General features: G+C 42.8%; 1 protein-coding gene across 7 annotated transcripts; it reads right to left on the bottom strand.

Moving 5' to 3' along the window:
* Nucleotides 1-810: 810 nt before the first annotated feature.
* E2F6 (E2F transcription factor 6) lies at nucleotides 811-23,148 on the bottom strand. Of its 7 annotated transcripts, XM_033176541.1 has the most exons (8): nucleotides 22,451-23,138; nucleotides 14,059-14,113; nucleotides 12,230-12,362; nucleotides 10,454-10,670; nucleotides 8,528-8,683; nucleotides 6,602-6,716; nucleotides 4,139-4,286; nucleotides 811-2,971 (listed from the first exon to the last, which is right to left on the bottom strand). In XM_033176541.1, exons 4-8 carry the CDS (start codon nucleotides 10,606-10,608, stop codon nucleotides 2,925-2,927), a joined length of 621 nt encoding a protein of 206 aa, XP_033032432.1. In that variant the 5' UTR covers nucleotides 10,609-10,670; nucleotides 12,230-12,362; nucleotides 14,059-14,113; nucleotides 22,451-23,138; the 3' UTR covers nucleotides 811-2,924. The 7 variants fall into 7 exon arrangements, 6 of the variants coding, with proteins under 6 accessions (XP_033032432.1, XP_033032430.1, XP_033032434.1 ...); XR_004428508.1 differs by lacking the exon at nucleotides 12,230-12,362 and having other exon boundaries at nucleotides 6,598-6,716; nucleotides 22,451-23,147; XM_033176539.1 differs by lacking the exon at nucleotides 12,230-12,362 and having other exon boundaries at nucleotides 22,451-23,142.
* Between the last annotated feature and the right edge of the window lie 515 nt (nucleotides 23,149-23,663).

Raw genomic sequence — 23,663 nt, 5'->3', positions numbered from 1 at the left:
CAGGAAACTTACAATCATGGTGGAAGAGGAAGCAAATATGTCTTTCTTCATATGGTGGCAGGAGGGAGAATAAGAGCCGAGCGAAGGGAAAAGCCCCTATTAAACCATTAGATCTGGTGAGAACTTATGAGAATAGGATGCAGGGAAACCACTCCCATGATTCAATTATCTCCACCTGGTCCCTCCCATGACACATGGGGATTATGGGAACTACAATTCAAAATGAGATTGGGTGGGGACACAGTCAAACCCTATCATACTTGAACACTATATTAATACGATAAATACATATTAAGACATGACCTTATACTCTGACAACATGGAATGGCAGCTGGGAACTTAGCCACAGCAACTTACGAGGAAGGAAGATGGCCACCTGCGTGCTGTGTATAAACTGCATGCAGGGTAGGAGTAAAGGGGAGGCACGGGTGACGCCAGGTCCAGAATAGGATGTGATTTTGAGACACAGAGAACAGGAAGAGAATAGGATAAGAGCAAAGGCAGGGAGATGGGAAAGTTCACTGTGTGCTTCAGGTAGTGACGAGGCCGATTTATTGAGGTGAAGGTCTGCGAGGCAGGTACCAAGGCAAGATTGGAAAGCGAGGCTGGGGCTCTTCTATATCCAGAGTCTGCACTTCAGCCTGAAGGAAACATGGATCACTCAAGGTTTCTGAAGGAAGAAGCGGTGCACTCAGAGATGGCTCAGTGAGGTTGGAAAGGTTAGGGTTAGTGAGGAGGAAGGGCCCAGAAATGAGTTCATGGGATGCTTATTTTATCCGTTTTAAAAATCAGAGACCAAACGCCAGAAGATGGAGTGACTCAAGAGATACTTCATTTATAACACACATCTGTAATTTACAAAGGATTTTCGTTTACATGATCTCATTTTACCTTCAGAACAATTTGTAAAGGAGAACATCTGTCACATTTCACAAGTAGGGAACTGCTGCTCAGAAATGATGGTATTACCTTTGGTAAAACCTTGGTTGGTTTTTTGGGACACTGCCTTCTCCCTCCCGACCCACCCTATTATTCCTTCTCAGGAGACTTTTTCTTATGTATTTCTCCTTAAATATAGATACCCTTGGGCCTGCTGTACTCTTCAGATGACCTCTCCTACTCTTGCGGTTTAAACGGTCACATCTAAACTGACATCTGTCCAACCTACTATACAGCTCAGACTTTTCCACTGAGCACCTCACCTACATACACACGGCGACCTGCCGAAACTCTTGCTTTCATCAAGCATGTCCCAAGCATATTTTTTACCTTAGGCTTGCTCTTCCTCCTGTATTTCCAATTCTGTCAGACAGTATGACCAACCGGTCCGATGATGATCAGCAGCGCCCCCTGCAGCTTTTCTTTGGCTAATTTCAAACAATAAAACAGAGGGAGGAAAAGCACGGGGGCTAACCACTCAGGGAAGAGCGTACTCCATCCCCAGGCGCACAGAACACGCCGGCAGGACCGCTGCAGGAAGGGGCTGGTGCTCAGCAGAGGCACAGGACTGGCAAATGCCACTGGAGCTCAGAGGTATGTGAATCCTAAACACTCAGCATTATTTTTTAATACTTTGATTTTGGATTCCGATTTTAAACCTTTTTAAACACAGTCTGAATTTGAAGTTGCTTCATTTCTTTAAAAACAAAGTTCACAATCTGAATTCAAATGATACAGGAATCTTGTATGATAGACAAACCAAATATTATTAGTCTGATTTTACAATTTACTCACTCCACTCACTTATTTGTTCAAACATTTATTGAGCACTTCTTAAGGGTCAGGCATGGTGTGAGGCACTGGGATATAACAGTGATTATGACAAAGTCCCTCAAGGAGCTCACAGTCTAATGGTAAACTACAGAGTAAACTGAGGCACAGAGTGGTAAATGACTTACCCAATGAGGTAGAAATAGCTAGGTACGTGAAAATGTGGGAGTAGAGCTGGAGAGAGGGCAAGGTACAACTTGTCGTGAGTAAAACCCCTTTGACTGACTGAACAGCAAGGCTGCATACACAAACATTACAAAATCTACTCGCAAAAACCTTAAAAGAGTTTCCAATGATCACCATGACTGAATTCATATTTCACAATGAATTCAGCTATTTCCTGATGGCATTTCTATCCCTGCCCCCAAAAACACTGGGCATGCCACCAGGCTGCTGGGAGACAGCAAGTAGGTAGACAGCTTAAAACCAAGAAGTATCTGACTCCAAATTCAGCATTGAAAACCATATTAAAATACTTTAATTAAATCCACAAACATAAATGTGTAGCACATTTATGATACTTCTACATGTAGAAGTTTGGAAAAACTCTTCTAACCCTCATCCAGAGGATTCTAATAAGTTATAGATACCAAAGAAATTAGAGAATTTGTCTGTCACTTTCCATATATACATTATTTTGGCTGTACAAGGGTGAAAAGTGTCACTCAGACATATTTCGTAAGTAATCGGAACATTATACAGATATATACAAAGACATCACATTTAAATTCGTGTGTACATCTAGCCAATGTACAACAGTAACTGCAAACATGAACCAGTGTAAGGCAATTTCTTTTGTGATATATGACATACTCCTTGAAGGGAAGGGTAGAGTCCACAAAGAACTGTCCATTTCAACCCAACTGTCTGTTTTCATGACACTCTGTGATGAAACTACTTCAGGAGGCAAGATGTCTACTTCACTGACAAAAAGCAGTGAATAATTATAAAAGGAGTTGTTTTCAAACGTGGAAACCACAATTACTCAGTAATCTAAGTGGCGAACTCCTCAAAGACACTACTGGCCAGGATGCCGCTACTGAGAACGAGAGCACTTCATGGATAATTTATTGCTCTGAGAATCAAATTTGACGCATAATTCTCCACAAAGATGTTCCCAAAAAACTCAGTAATACATAAATTCTCAAATGCCATCAGTTGCTTACTTCAAGCAATTCTTCACTTTGCTGAAGATTTTCTTCTGAAAAAGAACACGAGAGAGAAATTCACCTAAGTGAAGGTTTGATAGGCAAATATGTAAAAGAATACACAATCCGACTACTTCAGAAAACCCTGAAGATGCCTGGTCAAGAACACGTATTCTCAGGTTAATGGCGTAAGGCTAATTTTTTCAGTCTCTCACGAATAAACCGGAACTCAAACTTGTACCTGAAAGCACCCGTCCGAGAAGGGAGGAAGCCTTCCCTTACTAAGGCTTTACTAGCTTCTTTCGGAGCCCTCATGATTCCCCCAGTCTTTGTCATCGTTGTGTCTTTGTGCTGTTGTCTGCGTGCGGGCAACAGCCCCCTCTTCTGGTCCTTACAGGTATCCTCTGTCAGTGAAAGCTTCCTATTGGTCCAGCCTGTGGCTCTGCAAGGGCCAGCGGAAGACCACCCTGGCCCGCAGTGCTTGTTGAGTTCTCCAGTTGGCTGTGTCTTTGTTCGGATGTCGGTGGACCTGCTGGCTGGGCACTGCGATGGCTTCTGCCCAGGCCGGTTTTCCAGTTGGCTGGGTCTTTGTTCGGATGTCGGTGGACCTGCTGGCTGGGTACTGTGATGGCTTCTGCCCAGGCCGGTCACAGGATGCTGGCCCCCTGCTCAGGCAATTCCACTATTTGTGATCTGCTGTTGGGCAGAGCTGCAAGCTGGGCTCCGAGGTGAGATGGAGTCACTGCTCTGGCCAGGTGGGTCCAGAGGCAACGTCCTTAGAAATGTGCACCTGAGGACTGCCTCTTGTGGAGCGGGCTGCTCGCTGAGTTGAGTGGTTGTGTGACTGCCTGGGTCAAGCAGGTCTAGCCCTTTCCCTTCTCAAGACGTGCAAAAGGGGAAGGCTCCCGGCCGGGTCATGGGCAGGCTCTTTGGCTGAGTGGAGCTGCTGTGTGACTGAAAGCCTGCCCTATTCAGAGACCATAGCAAGTTGGTATCACCATGGGACCAAACAGAATTCTAAGTCTTCACTGCTATCAAAACTACAGAAATTTAACTGTAATGCTCACAGAAATATTCTCAACTACAGTAAGAATTATGTTGTAATTTTTCACTTATGTTTTTGTGGATAGGAAGAGTAAAAATATCTTAAGGCCATAATACACATTAATAACATTATATATGCTTATTTAAAATACTGCCAGAATCCCTGGTATATTTACCTTCCTCAGGGCCTTCTGCGTGAGTGCTCTCAGATGAAGAGGTCCCGACTCCTTCAGACCTTTTGCTACCAGTCTGACCCTGCTCCACTTCACACAAATAGACATCGATAGGTCCGTTGGTGCTCCTTATGTGCACTGTGATAGAGTCCTAGCAAAGGACACAGGAATCGTCAAGATGAATGAAATAATAAATCATATTTTTTCACTCACTAGAACTGCAAGAATTTCAACAGACATTTGAAAAAATCACCATAGCTGTAGTCACATTAAAGCACTGGCCAACTCACACGCTGAAGACAGTTATGCTTGATCCTGCAGTAATGGCTTCAGAGCTATCATGGGAAAACCTCAAGAACTATCACGGGAAAACCTCAGTACTCAAGAGCCTGTCTTTTTCTACTCAGGAGCTGACCCTTCAAGGAGGCCGTACTCGAGTCAAAAATCAGTGTTTTGATGACAAAGAACTCTAGAATACCCTAGTCTCACAGGATAAATATGTGCTTGGATTTCCAGACCAATGAACAGGTCCTGAGATAATGGAAGGGCCATTCTTTTGTCCTGTTGAAAGCACAGGAAAAGATCAAAATATACCTCAAGTAAAACATCAAAAAAATTGTAAAGATTATTTATAAAGGACTATTATTAACTTACCACGATTTTTACATCCTTTGATTTCAGATTTCCTCGGGATTAATCAAAATACTTTTTCCATAAGATATCAGGCAACTTGAATGCTTCTACTGGGAATTATGCAAAATTCTTAAGGAACAGCTCCAGTTATAAATGATCGCTTTAACTGGGAGCTGCTTCAACTGTAACAAAGTCTGTTTTCTCCCCTTTAATGCAGTTAGGCCTGGGCTAGACTCACAGACACCACTGCTCCCTCCCACTCCACACCTCACTGCGATGTTACACCAGGGGGAGTCTGGGGAGATGCAGCTTCTCAGATGTCTCAGAGCCTCACTTGTCGTCCTTGCTATGACTTCCTGGTACCCGACAAGTGGGCTAGAGAACATATGTGCTCAGCTTCTAGAGGGCCAGGTCACATCTGGTTTGAATGATAAATCCTGTACAATGTAATAGATATTTCTAAACAATAAAAGGAACCAATGTCTCTCTCAACTGGAAGGCAGCTGAGGACTTTGCATTCCACTAAATTAGGTGTTGTCAAACTTCCCGTAAAGGATGACATGGTAAATATTTTTGGCTTTGCGAGTCATACTATCCCTGTCACAACCTCTTAACTCTGCCACTATAGTATGAAAGCAGCCAGAGACAATATGTAAACAAATATGCATGTGGCTGTGTCCTAATAAAATTATTTCTAAGAACAAGGAGCAGGCCGGATCTGACCTTAAGGCCAGTTTGCCAGCCACCACACTAGCTCCCCAGATCTTCATGGTCAGGCTCTGGCCAAGAGGGCCCATGGCAGAGACTTTAAATGGGACTCTAAAAGAAGCCTCAGGTATGATCAAAGGTTCAGCCAGATTTAGCAGTTACAGTCTGAAGCAGCTCACTGTATAGGGAAAAAGCCAAAAATCCATTAGTCTCTGCAGAATGAATTATTATGCCCCAAAGTAAAGATGTGTTGATTAGCGGTTTCTTTCTTAAAAATAAAACAACTAGGAAACATCAGCAAGAAATCATAATTTGAGTGTGATTGAGTTAAATGAAAGCCTGCCCTTAACCCATACACTGTCGAGTAATACAGGGCTCACTTGAACAGTGGTCTGCTGGGGACAAAAGGAAAAATGGGTCAAGAAAACATTCCTAGCTAGGCAGGAGGCAACCCCCCAGGGCAATGCAGAGGACCGTACTATGAGCACCGACGGGTCTATCAAGGCTGTCAGTCTTGAGGATGTGTCCCAAGAATGGCCACATTCCTTGGTTTTGATTCCGTCCTCATCAAGCAGCCTTCTGCTGCAATTATCTTTCAATGCAAACTTTCCTGCCAGGGAAAAAATGCACCGCACAGCTGGCAGCTGACAAAAATATGTTCATTTACACAGAAATCCTACTTTTCCATTTTAAATTCAGAACCTAGTGTTCTGGTTTATTCATCAGTCTTTCATGAGTTTGTTAATTCCCCAGTGCCTTCGCTGAGAGCAGACCTTACTTTTGGAACTTTAAGATGGGCCAATTCTTGGTGATTCTTCTAAGAAGCACTGCAGTACAATAGTGAAAAACAAACTATGAAGCCACACTAACTGGGTTTGAATTCTGGTGATCCTGAAAAAGTTAACTCACCTTTGTGAGCTCTCGGTTCCTCGTCTTCAAGATAATAATGACTCCCTGACTTGTTGTGTTAGTTGAAGCAAGTTAAAATGTGTGAAGTGCCAGGCAGTAGCGCATGTAGAGTGCACGTGTACACAACGGCTCTTAAGTATGACTGCAATAAATCACAGCCTAAGCAGTCGGCCCTCATCCCTCTTTAAATCCTTTTAAAAATGCAGGGTTACCTACTTCTCTGGGAGCTGGAACATCCAATCTGGTTTCTGCTGGAGCTTTAACTGCAATGACGATCTGTTCATGGAAGGCCTGAATGCTATGAATGTCTTGATAGGTCACGTATGCTAGTGTAAAACCCAGTCAAGGATCTCTACACAGAATGCTGTTTATTGGGGAGGTAATTTATCTCTAGTAATTCAGTAACACAAGGGTAATGTTAGAATGTCTTTAGTTTTTATGAGATACAAGTTCAGCATTAAGGAAAGCAGTAAAAAAATTATTTCATTGACAATCTTTATTATTCATATAAAATTAAGCTTTTAATAAAGCGTTTTACAATATTTACAACTCAACCTAAAGAATTTCTTTAAGCTGTACTATTATGATCATGATGGCAATTTCTGGAGAAAAATATTAATAAAGTCTGAGTTCCTAACACAAATATACCACATGAAGAAATTCAAATTTTCATCCTACTCCCTTTTCAGTTATAGTAAGCTAGATCTTACTATAACTTTGAGAAAAAACATTCAGGGCTTTGACAAGAATCCCCTAAAAAGAAAGATGGAAAAAAATCTATAAAAAGGCATAAACGACTTGGAGATTAAGTTTCTCAATATTACTTTATCTAAAATTATTTTCCATCTCACTACCTGAATCTTTTTCGTCTTGTTTCACTGTGCTGCCTCGAATTTTACCAATTAAGTGATTTATTGGGTTTCTCTAACATTTTTTTTTTTCTGATTGGCTGCAGTAATGTTGGCGCTTATTTTTTCTTTTCCTTCCAGTAACTGTACTGTAGGAATAAAGGTTTTTGACTGCTGTAGAGAGTTTTAAGTAAATCTGGGGTATGGGATAGCTCAGAATCAGTAAGCCCCTCACAAAGGGTGCCACAGAGAATAGCACAGCACAGCATACAGGTCTAAGACACCCAGGAGGTCAGTACCAAAGACAAGGCTCCCCCAGGCCCCTGAGACATTGAGTTTCAAGGCAACACTGCTATTAAGCAACAACATGCTTCTGTGGACACAAACGGGAGTTTAAGCACCTCTTCAATGGCAATTCACTGTTTTGGAAACCAAATTCTGTTCACACATTTCTAGGCAAAACATGAACTTCACAAAAGCCAACAAATATTTTATTATCCTTATAGTATTCAGACTATAAAAATGAATACTCCCCGGCCAGGCGTGGTGGCTCAAGCCTGTAATCCCAGCACTTTGGGAGGCCAAGGCAGGCGGATCACGAGGTCAGGAGATAGACACCATCCTGGCTAACACGGTGAAACCCCGTCTCTACTAAAAAATACAAAAAAACTAGCCGGGCGAGGTGGCGAGTGCCTGTAGTCCCAGCTACTCGGGAGCCTGAGGCAGGAGAATGGCGTGAACCCGGGAGGCGGCGCTTGCAGTGAGCTGAGATCTGGCCACTGCACTCCAGCCTGGGCGACAGAGCAAGACTCCGTCTCAAAAAAAAAAAAAAAAAAATACTCCCCTATTTTAAGTGGTACCATCAACCTTGGTTTGGTACTGTACCCCTGAGATAATCATCCAGAATTTAATCTAAGAAATGCCACAAAGAAGTTAAAAAGCCTACCATTTGTGTACGTTTGAGGCTATACTACTACCAACTTTTACTTAATTTTTTTTTTTTTTTTTTGAGATGGAGCTTCGCTCTTGTTGCCCAGGCTGGAGTGCAATGGCGCCATCTCAGCTCACGGTAACCTCTGCTTCCCAGGTTCAAGTGATTCTCCTGCCTTAGCCTCCCAAAGAGCTGGGATTACAGGCGCCTGCCACGACGCCTGGCTAATTTTGTATTACTTTAACTTTTAATGGTCTAATTTTATATCTTAAATATATAAATTAAGTCCCCAAGCTGACTCTACTACTTAAGTAATCTGTTTTGGAAGCAGAAATTTTAGAAAGGTATAGACTTAAAGGATATCTTTCATTTTCTTTGTCATCTGTTAACTCAAACAGCTGCTGAGCACAATCCTTAATTAACTCATCCAAAGCATCTTCCATTGCTGATAAGTCAGAAAGTTCCTCTTGCAGCTTCTTTTGTTGGGGAACTGCTCCAAAATTGCTAAGATCAGATCCTCTTTAAAAGAAAAACAAATCATTATCAATACCATCTAGGAGATAACAAAGGAATTTCAAGTTAGGTTACTGGAACTTCTCCAAATGATTACCATATGTGTTTTCCACAACAATAGAAACCAGGGACTTTTAACTTCTGCCGGCTTCGTTCTAGACAGCCATTATTCCTTCTGTACATAAATTATTTATAGTTCTTCATCTTATACAGTCTTTTTCAAAAAAAATACATTACAACCTAACAGAAATTAATAACAGCAGAGACAGCCTAAGAAAGCAAAAGGGCACTGAACTAAGAGTCAATAACACCTAGCTTCAGCCTCAGTCCTAGTCCTTACAACATAGCTTCTGATAAGTTATAATCTTACAGTACTTGAGTTCCTACGTATGAAAACAAAGTGTTGGCTAAATGACAGTTCCTCTGCTAAAATGTGACGAGTCTGTATTTTTCCCCAGTGTACACATTCTATCTGAATATAATGATTATATTCATCATTTTAAAAAAGACATTATTTTCAGGCCAGGCATGGGGCTCACGCCTGTAATCCAGCACTTTGGGAGGCTGAGGCAGGTGGATCACCTGAGGTCAGGAGTTCGAGACCAGCCTGGCCAACATGGTGAAACCCCGTCTCTACTAAAAATACAAAAATTAGCCAGGGGTGGTGGTGTGCGCCTGTAATCCCAGCTACTGGGGAGGCTGAGGTGGGAGAATCGCTTGAACCCAGGAGGTGGAGGTTGCAGTGGAGCTGAGATTATGCCACTGTACTCAAGCCTGGGTGACAGAGCAAGACTCCCTCTCAAAAGAAAAAAAAAAAGATATACATATTTTCCTTAGTAATCAGTGCCTACTCCAATGTGATGACCAGGCAACAACTGATTTTCATTTTTTCCTTTCAATCTTAATGGAAAATAAATAGGGAAAGGTTCTTGCCTTTATCTTTCACCTGGCAGTTTTCAAATCTGATTCTAATTAGTGATTCACAAGGCATGCCGATATAAACTCCTAAAGTGTTTTTTAGTGTTATTTAGTAAACATGCTCAAATTAGAATTCAACCTGTACTTCCATACTATTGAAAAAATTACCTCCTTTATGAATCCCTTTCCTCTAATAACTAAGTTAATTATTTAGGATCATTTTAGTCTTTCTTGGTAGGTTTGCATTTGCCTGAGAGGTCACCATGTACTTATTTGCTGCAACTATTTCTCCCTGTCCCAAAACACTTGCCTATTCTAACAGCTTTCTTCTTATGTGTGCATGCACAGACACCTTTATCTATGCCAGTCTTCAGCTTCCCTTTCCACTCGATTCCTCCTCATCATGTCAAGTCTTTAGCAACGGCCTTTTAGATACTGTCTGATTTTTTATTTTTATTTTTTAATATTCAGGGCAGTGTTTCAAACGCCTCGCTACGTCATAATCTCCTGAGCTACCTGTTGAGAATGTACTTTCCTGCTTTCCCTCAGACCTACCGAATTACAACTCCAGAGGCAGTAAACCTCTAGGTGTTTACTATACTTCCGTGTGAAAACCACTGTTTTACAACCTTAACAGATTTTCCCAGTATCAATAATCAATTGGAACTGAGGAAATACTTTTTAAAAAATGGATGTACTCTCCAGGATGATGCGAGAAAATTTTATACAATTCTCTTCTAACAAGAAGTCGTACCTTTGTTTTCTATTGTCAAAACACTGCTACTATCTAGTTTTAAGCACGGAATTGTCACTTGATGAGAAGGAAAAAAAGCCATGAAAAGTTTGAAAGCAACTCACATCCATCGAATATGGTTCTTGGATTTCTTTTCAACGAGGTCGATTCCATCTAAGACATTGGTGATGTCATACACTCTCCGCTTTCGGACTCCCAGTTTCGTTGCAACCTTGTTTAAGTCAAGAATACCCCCAGGAGCAGATCTGACAAGATCCATAAATTTTCGAGTTAAATAAACCAGTGATACATCAAAACGAGGTCTCTTCACTTTTAGAGCTTCTGGGAAACAAAATAAACATATTTGTACAATTTTAAATAACATTTCTTAACTCATTTTAAAAAATCATCTGTTTCCTCTTGATCAGAGAGCAGACATCTACAGAAATCCCTACACATTGATCAAATCAAAGCTGGTTTCTATGAAATAAATCTCTTAAATTGGAGAAAAAATTCACTGGCCTATCCTGGCTCTAAACAAAGGCTTTAAATTTAAATAAAGGAGTATTTGAAATACGTAACCAGTGTCCACTGAGCATGTGGACTTCTACAAGTCTACTGCATCTTCTCAGACAAAGCAGTGAGATTACATTTGCATCCATACCACTCTCAGCAATAGAATTACACATGATTTTTAAAATTAAATTTCTCATTTGGTCTTCAGGTTAAGGAATTCTTTACAAAGCAAAGGCAGAGAACTGGCTTTTTTCCCCCTTTTAATGATGACTCTATCCATGTCATAGTGTAAGTTGTCTGACGAATTTTTTGAAAGAGCTCAAACTAGTCTTCTAGTAAGACAATCATGACATAACTCGGCCAACAGTGGTATCTCTATTTTTTCTTTTCTTTTTCTTTTGAGATAGAGTCTCGTTCTGTTGCCCAGGCTGGAGCTGGAGTACAGTGGCACGATCCTGGCTCACTGCAACCTCCGCCTCCTGGGTTCAAGTAATTCTCCTGCCTCAGGCTCCGGAGTAGCTGGGATTACAGGCGTGCACCACCACGCCCGGCTAATTGTTTTGCATTTTTAGTAGAGACAGGGTTTCACCATATTGGCCAGGTTGGCCTTGAACTCCTGACCTTGTGATCCACCCGCCTCAGCCTCCCAAAGTACTGGGATTACAGGTGTTTGAGCCACCGCGCCCGGCCCACTATCTCTATTTTTAAAAATATTCACTACTCTGTATTAATGTAACAGATAGACAAATGAAAAAAAAATCCCTTTAATTCCCTCACTCACCTACTATGGCTCGGGTTTTCATACACACACACCCCCCTAACACACCCACACTTGTGTGTCAATCATATATATAGTTTTTAAAAACAAAAACAGGACCATGCAATTTTGCAACGTTCTTTTAACACAATATTGTGAACATACTGACATGTCAACAAATGTATTTCAACATTATTCTTAATGGCTGCATGCTTAACTGTATGCAGTATTTGCTATTTATCCCAATATTAGAAATTCAGACTATCTCCAACTTTACGATTTTGCTTAATATTTCAACGAATCTTTTTGTTGCGAAATTATGCGAAAAATGTCCCCTTAACTGGACATTTTTAAGGAACTGTGATAGGTACTGCTAAACAGCTCGGCAAGTTGTGGGTTCTGTCCATTCCATGCGGCAGACACGGGCCTCACCTCACGCGCTTGCCAGAACTAAGTATCTTGTCATCTTTTCCAATTTGATACTAAGAAAAAGTTCTTATGGCTTGGTTTGCAGAAAAAATAATTTCTGAAATAACTTTGTCACTCTGGTGTGGAATATGTGACTTTCTTTTTCTCTACTTCCACAGCACACCACAGTCAGTATGCCTCAAAGAAATGTCCATCCTACCTTCAGCCAGAAATGTCCTTACTCAGAACCTCCACAATGTCACATTTAGTTTAAAGACCACTGGCGGTTACTTCAGGAACAAAGGTACATATTTCATAATATAAATGTCTTCTCTCTGGAGCCCATTCCTACACTTAAGATTAAATAGGGGTAAATTAGGAATTTAAAAGGATTTTTAATTGGAAGTAGAAGGTCACAATTCTACAACAAACTCAAGAAGATTACAAATGAGAAATTCTAACTTTAAAAAGCATATATTTAATTATAGTAATTATTAACAAGGCATGGTCTTATATGCTCAGGATAAGTATATTTCTATGATGTTATTTTATAAAGAACACATATAACGAAATACCAAAAACGTGACAGTTGCTGAAGGGATATGAATAGGGTTACAGAGGTCTTCACACCAAAGCAACTCCGTAGTCTAATAAGGAACTCTGTTATATGTCCTGAGGTAAGTGCTAAGAGAGGTATTCAAAGTCATCCGACAGCACGAAATCAAACCTTCACTGCAGGGGGAAACTGGGAAGCCTCTTGATGGGAGTACACTGGGCACAGGGAACAGGAAGGCAAATGGGCGGTGTCTGCCCACTCTGACAGAGGGTGACGGGCTGAAGTGAGGGAGATGACACCACACCTCAGAAGACAAAGCAGCCTTAGAGAACCTGGGGTGCTTTGGGGACCACAGGTGGTGTCGCTTGAGCTGTGGAGGAGGGCAGCAGCATGCTGGAAGAGGCTGCGGCGTTCAGCAAGAAACAGCTACAACGGCCTGGTCTGCTCCGTCTACCCATTCTCTACTGCCTAGTTTCTTTTAATATGAAGTGGCTTATGAATGTAATACAAACATTTAAAATCAAATATACGAGGAATCAGGGTTTTCTCTACACGTAAAAGAGTGTCACTGAAGAACTTAGGTTGGATGATATCATAACCCCATTTCTGTATTAGACAAATCCCCCTGGATTTTTCTCGCACCCAGGCTGGAGAGCCTGGACACTGACTGCCTTCTCAGAAGGACACCCAGCAACTTCAGCTACAGAGGAAGTCAGACCCTGAATGAGGAGAAGCAATTCAATGTTGTGGTAAAGACTCTGGGCTCTTGGGTCAGAGAGGCAAGATTCAACCCTGACTCTGAGCAAGTCACTCAGCCTCTCTGGGCCTTTATAAAGTAAGAATTCTAATCCACCCCTGTATTTTGAAGGGTCATTGTGACAATCCATGCAGAGAGCTTAATACAGTGCCAGGCACTGTATGAGCTCAATAAATGTTAGATATTATTATAAATTAGTGGTATGGGACAGACGCAAGAAACACATCAAAGGTGAAGCTGACCAAACTCAGTGACCAACTATGGGTGAGACTGTGGCAGGCACTGAGGAAAAACTAAGGGTTAGCATTTCTAAGATTCACCCTGACTTATGATGCACTATCTATCCACTGAGATTAGGAGGCTGAGGTGGGGCAGTCTATCATGAAAACTTCCAGAAGAGGGAACTAGAGCCATTTACATCCTATCTCCTCTAACAGACACCCTAAACATTAACCTAAGATAAAGGACAAGAAGGAAAGAGTACATTTCTCTCCCAGGAGGAATTCTGAGAAAACAGCCTTAAATATACTGTTCTATGGAGAACAAACTGGCATTTGTGCACATTATTCAACCCATAACCTCAGGAGTTGTTACTAAAAGTTGAAACTTTACATTTCAGTGTACAAATAACACATTTTATTTCAGTTTCTCATCAACTCATACACTTACACAAATCATTTTAATCATACGAAGTTCAAACAAACAAAACCTAAAACCTATTCAGGAATCAACTTACTTCTCATGGACACATATTGTACATTATCTTCTAAATTAATCCTTATTTTTGATGGCTGAAAAAAAAGATAAAAAATTTAACTTAGTGATTTTAAAACAACAATGCAAACAAATAGCATTTTACTCAATAGTATAAAGGTCTGGGAATATGAATGTGATAATTACTGGCCAGGCACGGCGGCTCACGCCTGTAATCCCAGCACGTTGGGAAGCCGAGGCAGGTGCATCACCTGAGGTCAGGAGCTCGAGACCAGCCTGGCCAACATGGTGAAACTCCATCCCTACTAAAAATACAAAAATTAGCCAGGCGTGGTGGCGGGCACCTATAATCCCAGGTACTTGGGAGGCTGTGGCAAGAGAATCGCTTGAATCTAGGAGGTTGCAGTGAGCCAAGATCACGCCACTGCACTCCAGCCTGGGTAACAAAGCAAGACTTTGTCTCAAAAAAAAAAAAAAAACCATTCACACACACACAAAATATGGTAATTACCAAATACATCAGGTACTGAGGATAAAAGGAACATGAAGAGCACTACGACACTGTCCCTGACTTGGTAAAGCTTAGCAGAGAGAGAAGATCTATCTCAACCAACACACGCTCACTCCTTGCTATTATTAAGTATATGCTGTTCCCCAAAATTTGCTCACAAGCTTTCATAGGCAGCTATGCGTTTCCACTATAATTAACGTAAAACAGCAGCATTTCTAACAATAGAAAACCATGCACGCTGTGGATAATTAGAAACTTTTGCATTAGATAAAAAGTTTCTTCTTTTAATTTCCTGAAACAACCAGGAAATTAGCAGAAGCTCCATTATCAATGCTCACCATTTTACCGGCTATTTAGAGGCTCTGAAAGTTTGCATAAAACTGGTAGTAACATTTAGAAACTGTTTTTTTGTAAAAAATAAATAAAATGAAACCAAACCGTAAAATGAAAGCCTATGAACAGAAACTCCTAGTAACATCAATGTTAATGTGCCTCCAGACAGGCTGTCATCAGGTTTAGCTCTTATCTAAGAAAAAACTGGCCATAAAGCAAAACTGGGGCAAGTGAATTCATAGGTACTCTAAGAAAAGAATAGTAGTACCAGGGATGCACCCAGACAGGGAAATCACAGAAGGATACATGGTGAAGGCAGCCCTCAGGTGAGCCTTGCCCAGCAAGTCAGATTTGCCTGAATAAACAAGTGTGGGAAGAGAAGAAAAAAGACAGGATTGTGGTACCGGAAACGAACAAAGGTGTGAAGATGTATATGGCACGGCATGTTTCTGGGAACTCACCAAAGTGGCCAGTGTGAAAGTGACTTGACTTTGAAGCTGGGAGGTCATGATGGCACCACATAAAACTAATGCTAAAGAGTTTGGACTTCATGTCATAACCAGTAGAGAATGATCAAAGGTTTCTGAACCAGACTAGGATATAATTAAGTAAATGGTTTAGAAATATAAGTATGGCAGCAACATGGCAAATGGACCGGGAAATGAGGAAGCCTGAAGGCAAGGAGAGCAGTTAAGAGGCTCTTTGTTTATACTGGTATTAACAATATCCTTGGCACAATGATTTTCTTATCATCCATGACAAGATGATAGCATCTATTAACAAATTAACCCGATATGGAATACTCCCATCGAGATAGAATCCCACTGTAAATAACTTAGTTGTTAGAACTGAACATGTAGACCTGCTAGGGCATGTAACACTGGAGCTGGGAATGCTGGCCTTGAGGGCAGGGACTAGGTCTGGCCAGCTCTCTCAAACAGTGCTGATGATGGTGACTTGCAAACATGGTATCCAACAGTGAAACTCTGAAGCAGTCCTACCAAAGTCAGACATTAGACAAGTGTGACTAACTGCCATTGTTATTTTTACATTTAACCCCTCTGCTAATAGTATGAGACAGGGGCCAGCTATTGTAGCAAGACTCTTGAATGAAAAAAAAAATCCATCCTTATCACATTGATTTGAAGCACACATACACAAATATCCTAAATCACAATATATATGCTCAGAGGGGCCGTGCTGCAGAGGTTCCCGTTCTTAATTCAGAGCAGCAGGGCCATGACTTATATACTGTACTTACTGGCTCCCAAAGAGGCTGCCTCACTAGCTATGCATTCTAGGACGTCTTCTCTGCTCCACATCTCCCTATCCATCTCATCTAGACAGTGGATCACAGGTTGGTACAGAAGTAACACCTCAATTAGGCATAACATGAAAAAAGATGGCTTTGTTTTCCCTACTCTTTGCTATTAATGCAGTTCCACTACATATTGGCGATATTGATGTACATGGGAAAACAGTCTCCAACAGCATTCATTTGTTTTTTTTCTCTTCAAATATAGAAACACTATCTCTTTATCTTGGAGGAATCACAACAGTACTATTGCTCCTCAGGGGCAGACATCATCTACAGACATACAGACAGATGGTAAGGCCGGGCGCGGTGGCTCATGCCTGTAATCCTAGGACTTTGGGAAGTGGGGGGTGGGGGTGGGGGACGCAGAACATGAGGTCAGGAGTTCGAGACCAGCCTGGCCAACATAGTGAAACCCCCATCTCTACTAAAAATACAAAAAATTAGCTGGGAGTGGTGGTGGGCGCCTGTAATCCAAGCTACTTGGGAAGCTGAGGCAGGAGAACCACTTGAACCCGGGAGGCAGGGGTTGCAGGGAGCTGAGATCGTGCCACTGCACTCCAGCCCAGGTGAAGGTGCGAGATTCTGTCTCAAAAAAAAAAAAAAAGATGATAAATAGGTAGATTGTTTGCATGTTAGCTGCAAAATGAATGGAGAAGTCAGAGGCTTACAAAATGAAAATCACTCAGGCTGATCTTGTGCCCTGACAGAGAATACAGCACTCTAGGAACCAGCGTCTTCCGGGGAAGGTCAGCACATTTTTCACGTTCCAAGCTATTTCACCACTGCTCCAAGTCCCCTATTTAAAGACCTCTACTTTTATGTGTAGCTTTGAAGAGCTTCTTCAAAGGTGGAAGAAAAAAATAAAAGATGAATTTTAGGGACTAAAATGCTAAGCATTGCCTCCAAGATGGTTAAACCTTTCTCTATACAGATGTTTCTCTATACCAATTCTGTTTTGGGGAGCAATATTCCTTCAAGAGGTCTTTGGAAACACCTTTCTCCAGGTTACTGCATTCCCACCCATTCCAATTTTCCTTATTTTTCAATACGCAGACCAAGCTCTACCTCCAACCAATGCTATTTTCTCCCTTCTCAAAAGCCCAGATCCTCTGGGACCCTCTTTCCCATCTGTCCTTGGACAACAACTTCAGATTCCCTGGCCTTTGAACTCTAAGAGTTACACTAGCAGCCTCCCAGGCTCTCATGTTATGGACTTGCACTGAGCCATGCCACCAGAATCCCAGGGTCTCCAGCTTGCAGCCAGCCTATTGTGGGGCTTCTCAGCCTCCAAAATCATAAGCCATTTTCCCTAATAAATCCCCTCTCATATATCTACACGCAATCATGTATCTTCTCAGAATCGTCATTAGGCGATTCTGTTGCGTGAACATCATAGAGTGTTTAAACAAACCTAGATGGTATAGCCCACTACATACCTAGGCTATATGGTAGGGCCTATTGCTGCTAAGCCACAAACCTGTAGAGCAAGTGACTGACTGAATACTGTAGACAACGGTAACTAACACAATGGTATTTGTGCATCTAAATGTAGAAACGATAACGTTTGGTGCTATGACCATTATGATGGCTACAATGTCACTAGGTGATAGAAATTTTTCAGCTCCATTATAATCTTACAGGACCACCTCCGTATATGTGATCCACCACTGACGCAATCATTATACAGCACATGACTGTATATATATCCTATTGGTTCTGTCTCTCCAGAGAAACCTAATACAGATTTGGTACCAGAAGTGGAGTCAGTCATACTTTGCACCTCACCTTTAGGGGCCTGCTGGGACTTGGGTCTAGTAATAGTTCTAGAAGCAAAGAGGGGTGGTGGGGTGGGTCCTGATGAGAATCAGCATTGTCCTGCCCGGGAACTGTTTCAGAGGAGGCCACTACTATCTCCACAGGCAATGCAGAATTAATCTCCTTAGACAGGGGTGGAAAGGATGACACCACTGTAGGTGGAACTGCTACTGCCCCTCTGGCAAACAAAACTCATCAGAATTTAGGGGCTCAATGTGTCCAGCCTCATCTTCCCACATGATCCCATCCAAACCCCACTCTTTCCCAACCAATACCCTCACTTCAACAGTAGATGCTCTGTGAAGCTAAGAGAGTTCAACTTTCTATTTTATTTATTTATTTATTTATTTATTTTTGTGACGGAGTTTCGCTCTTGTTGCCCAAGCTGGAGTGCAATGGCGCAATCTCGGTTCACTGCAACCTCCACCTCTGGAGTTCAAGTGATTCTTCTGCCTCAGCCTCCCGAGTAGCTGGGATTACAGGCGCGCGCCACCAAGCCCGGCTAATTTTTTGTATTTTTAGTAGAAACGGGGTTTCATCACATTAGCCAAGCTGGTCTCAAACTCCTGACCTCAGGTGATCCACCTGCCTCGGCCTCCCAAAGTGCTGGGATCACAGGCATGAAACACCATGCCTGGCCAAGAGTTCAACTTTCATTGTAATTTGGCAGTTGCATGATGAAGGCTTGTGTTTGATTTTCAGCAATTTCAGCCCTATGGCTACAGGATAGAAAATTCTAACCGAGGGCACACTTAGAAACTTTTAAGTCATTTACTCCAGCCATGAAATTGAATCCCTGAGCTCATCCTTTTCTTTCATCACTTTGTCCAAAGACACTAGGAGCAACCAACCAATGTCATTACAATCCTTGTTTTTCCAAAAATGTTTGAAAATATCACATACAGCGCCACTAAATTCTTTGCCTCTTATAAGTGGTGAATTACAATGTCAAAGGCATTTATTTTGCATATCTATAAACAGTTTGTGTCATGGGCTTCCAGTGCTCTCTCTACTACTAGAAGTAGAGCTCTTAGCATTTTTAGGTTCTAATCAGATTAAAGAACCAATTCCAAAAACCCCAGTTAAGGAAACTCATCTTTAAAATTCTGTTCCCCTTTCCTGGTACCAAAATCTGTATTAGTATTGGTCTGTCTCTCTGCAGAACTCTGACCAATAGAGTAATAAATTCAATTCTGAATATACAGTAGTCCACCCTTATCCTTGGGAGCTACATTCCAAGACCCCCAGTGGATGCCTAAAACCGCAAACAGTACCAACCCCTATATATACAATTTTTTTTTGTATACATACATACTCATGGTAACATTTAATTTATAAATCGGGCATAGTAAGATATTAACAGCTAATAATAAAATATAACAATTATAGCAATATACTACAATGAAAGTTACGTGAAGGTGGTCTCTCAAAATATACTGTAGATCTTAGCAACCTCAGAACAAGATTTTTTTCTTTCCTTACTAAGTCAAGAACTTAGATCTTTTCACGTGAAGCACTTCATCAATTCTCTTCAGCATACTGGAACTGCCAGCATCACTACTCCTGTGCTTCAGGGCCATTACTGAGTAAAATAAGGGCTATTTAACACAAGCACCGTGACAGTTGGTCTGATAATCAAGAATCAGCTACTGATCAACTAAGGGCAGGGTGCAATGACAGCATGGGAACTCTGGACAAAGGAAGATTCAGGTGCTGGGTGGTACCTGACAGCTTGAGATTTCATCACACTACTGAGAATGGCAAGCATTTTAAAACTAATGAATTATTTCTGGAATTTTCATTTTAATAGTTTGGGGGACCACAGGTTAAACGAAATCAAGAAAAGTGAAACCTCAGAGGAGGGGGGACTAACAGGAGTTGGAAACCTAAGCAGGAAGGTCTAGTAGACAGCTGGAAGACCCTGAGGGAGATTTACAGATTCGGGAATTACGATATGGTAACTGAAAAGACCAGAAGTGTATGTCTAAGATTTCAAGCGATGTATCTGCTGATATTGCATGCAAACTCAGTGGTTTTTCCACAGTGAGCTTAGAGTTTTTATCAAATTCTCAAATATTAAGACCAACAATACAGATGGTACCAATATACAGCTGATCCTCAAACAACACAGGTTTGAACTGTGTGGGTCCACTTAGATGCCAATTTTCTTTACCCCCTGCCACCCCTCAGAGAACAAAACCAACTCCTCCTCTTACTCCTCTTCATCAGCCTACTGAGTGTGAAGACAAGGATGAAGACCTTTATGATCATCTAATTCCCCTGAATGAGTAGGACTTTCTCTTATTTACGATTTTCTTAATAACGTTTTCTTTTCTTTAGCTACTTTATTATAAGAATACAGTAATACATGTAAATACAAAATATGTGTTAATCAACTGCTTACAGTATCTGTAAGGCTTCCAGGAAACAGTAAAGTTTTGGGGGAATCAAAGTTATATTCAGATTTTGAATTTCATGGGATTTGGTGCCCCAATCCCTGAGTCGTTCAAGGATCAAATGTAGATGGTAACATAAGTCATGGGAGAAGAGAATGAACTCCCCTAAGAAGAATGTGTAGAGACGGCAGAAGAGAACCCTGAATATCATCAACATGTGGCCAGCCGCAGTGGCTCACACCTGTAATTCCAGCACTTTGGGAAACTGAGGTGAGAGCCCAGGAGTTCAAGACCAGCCTGGGCCCCGCAGGAAGACTTCCATATCTAAAAATAAAAATAAAAAAATTAGCCAGGCGTTGTGGCATGCGCCTGTGGTCCCAGCTACTAGGGAGGTGGAGGCAGAAGGTTCATTTGAGCCTGGGAGGTCAAGGCTGCAGTGAGCCAGGATGTGCCACTGCACTCCAGCCAGGTGACAGAGTGAGATCCTCTCTCGGGGGGAAAAAAATGAAGGACTGGGAAGAGGATGAGGACAAGGAGAGACCAGAGAAGCAGATGGAACATCAATGTCAAGGAAACTCAAGGGAGAGTTTCCAACACAAGTAGTTTTGTCAAAACTACAACAGTAGATTGTTGGTGACCCTGGTTAGAATGGTCTTACAAGTGTGCTTAGGATAGGGGTCCCCAGCAGTGGGTTGGCTGATAATGAGACGATCAAGAGGAAACTGTGAGTGTAAATAACTTTTTCAAGAAGTTTAGCTATGAAGGGGAAGAGAGACAGTAGATGGCAAGGGATATGGAATTAACGGAGGGATCTTTTAAGACGGGGATGGATTGAGAATGCGGTTTTAGTAGTCAAGAATTTATCATCTGGAGTTAGACATTTGGAGGTTCAACCCAAGTTTCTCCACTTACTATCTAGCCACAGGCAAGCCGGCGTTACATGCATCTCCAACTCTGTTTTGGCAACCGTAAAACAAGAATAATAGTCTTTTACTATTACAAAACACTGCTGTGAGAAATTAAATGAGACAATAATCACAAACTATTTGGTATGGGGACCAGGCATAATGACTTGGGAAAATGTTTAATTACTACTAGTTACGGGAAGAAAGCAGCAGAGAAATTGAAAATATGGGGAGAGGCCCAGCTCGGTGGCTCACGCCTTGTAATCCCATCACTTTGGGAGCCCGAGGCGGGTGGATCACCTGAGGTCGTCAGGAGTTCGAGACCAGCTTGGCCAACATGGTGAAATCCCGTCTCTACTATAAAAACAAAATTAGCTGGGTGTGGTGGCGCATGCCTGTGATCCCAGCTACATGGGAGGCTGAAGCAGAAGAATCGCTTGAACCTGGGAGGCGGCGGTTGCAGTGAGCTGAGATCGTGCCATTGCACTCCAGCCTGGGGAACAAGAGTAAAAACTCCGTTTCAAAAAAAAAAAAAAAAAAGGAAAAATAAAAAAGAAAAAGAAAATACGGGAGGAATGGAAAGGGACGCATTTGTTGAGGACCCTGAGAAGCGCGGGGAATACAGTATCTGGTCCAGAACAAGAGTAGAAGAATTCAGTCTTTGCAGGAAAGGGAGCCAAATCTCCTAACCATTTTCTCTGTCAAACAGGTGGGGAGATAATTTTATGAATGGGAGCTGTGGCGTGGGAAATATAAAACGTGGACAAGGTTTTAAACGGCTGCAGTAGAGCAGAAGAGAGAGAAGGCAGAAGAACAAATGATAGGATGCAGAGATACAGCTAGAGTCCACTTAAGGAGAAAAACATGGCCTTTCCAATGCAAAGTTGAGCAATTTTCTCCAACAGTGCCCTGAAGTTCCGATGTAAAAGCCCAGAAGACTGACACCACGTCTGTGAGCAGATGCTGAAAGCAGAAGGCGGGAGTACGCAGTTCGCAGCACGTGATGGGCAGCGCCTGGCCCAGGGTGAGCAGGCGACTGAGACGACGGCCAGCGGGGTTGGCCGCGGCGCGGAGAGGAGGGGGCCGGCTTTGGGAGACCCCCGCCCGTCCCCGTCCCGTCCTGTCCCGGAGCTTACCAGCAGGCCCTCCACGTTGATGGGGTCTCGGCACCGACGGCGAACCGTCTCCTCCGCGGGGTCCAGGAGGAGACTGGGCAACTTCCTCGCCGGCCGCTGCTGACTCATGCTGCCCGGCCGGGCGTCCCGCTCCCCTCGCACCCCGCGAGCTCTCCCGCCCTCTCGCGCCCAGCTCGATCACCGCCCCCCACGCGCCGATTTCCAAGAGCCCAGAAACTAACGGGTCCGCGGCGTCCTCCGAGGCGCCGCCCGGCTAGGCCGTCCCACCCGCCAGCAAACGCAGGACTGCCTCACGTGCCCGGGAGCTCCCGACGAAGACGGGAAAGCAGGAGGTAGACCAACGACTCTCAAGTACCCCGGCCCGCCATCTTCCCGCATGCGCAGTGCACCGCCCCCTCTCTGCGCATGCCCGCCGCGGCCGGAGCGCTCCCACGCACCGATCCTCTCCCGGCGGCTGGCGCCCAGGAAACCCGGACCGCGGAATCCACGGAGAGGATGGCAAAGGAAAAGGAAGAGGTGGAGCCGGATTCCAGAGGAAGGGAACGGGGGTGAGAGAAAAGAGGCAGCTGGGAAAACGCAGCGCTCGCCTGGAATTCTCGACGGTGATAACTGAGAGCTCTCAGCCTCAGAGATGTTCATTTATTCATTTTTTTTAATTTTAATTTTTTTGTTGTTGTTGCCCAGGCTGGAGTGCAGTGGCGTGGTCAGGGCTCACTGCAGCCTCGAATTCTCAGGCTCAAGCGATCCTCCCACCTCAGCCTCCCAAGCAGCTGAGACTACAGGCGCGCGCCACTGCGCCCGGCTAATTTCTAATTTTAATTTTAGTAGAAACAGAGTCTCAGTATATTGCACCGACTAGCCTTGAACTCTGGGGCTCAAGCCATCCTCCCACCTTGGCCTCCCAAGTGCTGGGATTATAGGCATGAGCTACCACGCCTGGCCTTCATTTATTCGTGAGCTCTGTTAGCGCATCTTACAGGTGGGTCAGTGTTGATGCTTAGTAAATGTGAGCAACCAAACCATTGTGGTGTCGTTTTACTTCTGCCTGCCTGCCTGCCTTCCTTCCTTCCTTCCTTCCTTCTTTCCTTCCTTCCTTCCTTCCTCCTTCCTGTTTGATGAATGAGTTATCGTTGACCTATAGTGTCAGATATTGGGGTGAGCACAGGCGATACTTACCCATTTGAATATGCCACAGGTTCAACCTCCAATTTCA

This window comes from Trachypithecus francoisi, unplaced genomic scaffold (genome assembly GCF_009764315.1).
Source record: "Trachypithecus francoisi isolate TF-2019V2 unplaced genomic scaffold, Tfra_2.0 Lachesis_group17, whole genome shotgun sequence".
Taxonomy (NCBI): Eukaryota; Metazoa; Chordata; class Mammalia; order Primates; family Cercopithecidae; genus Trachypithecus; species Trachypithecus francoisi.
The sequence above is the reverse complement of the archived record's forward strand: the minus strand, read 5'-3'. Positions and strand labels throughout refer to the sequence as shown.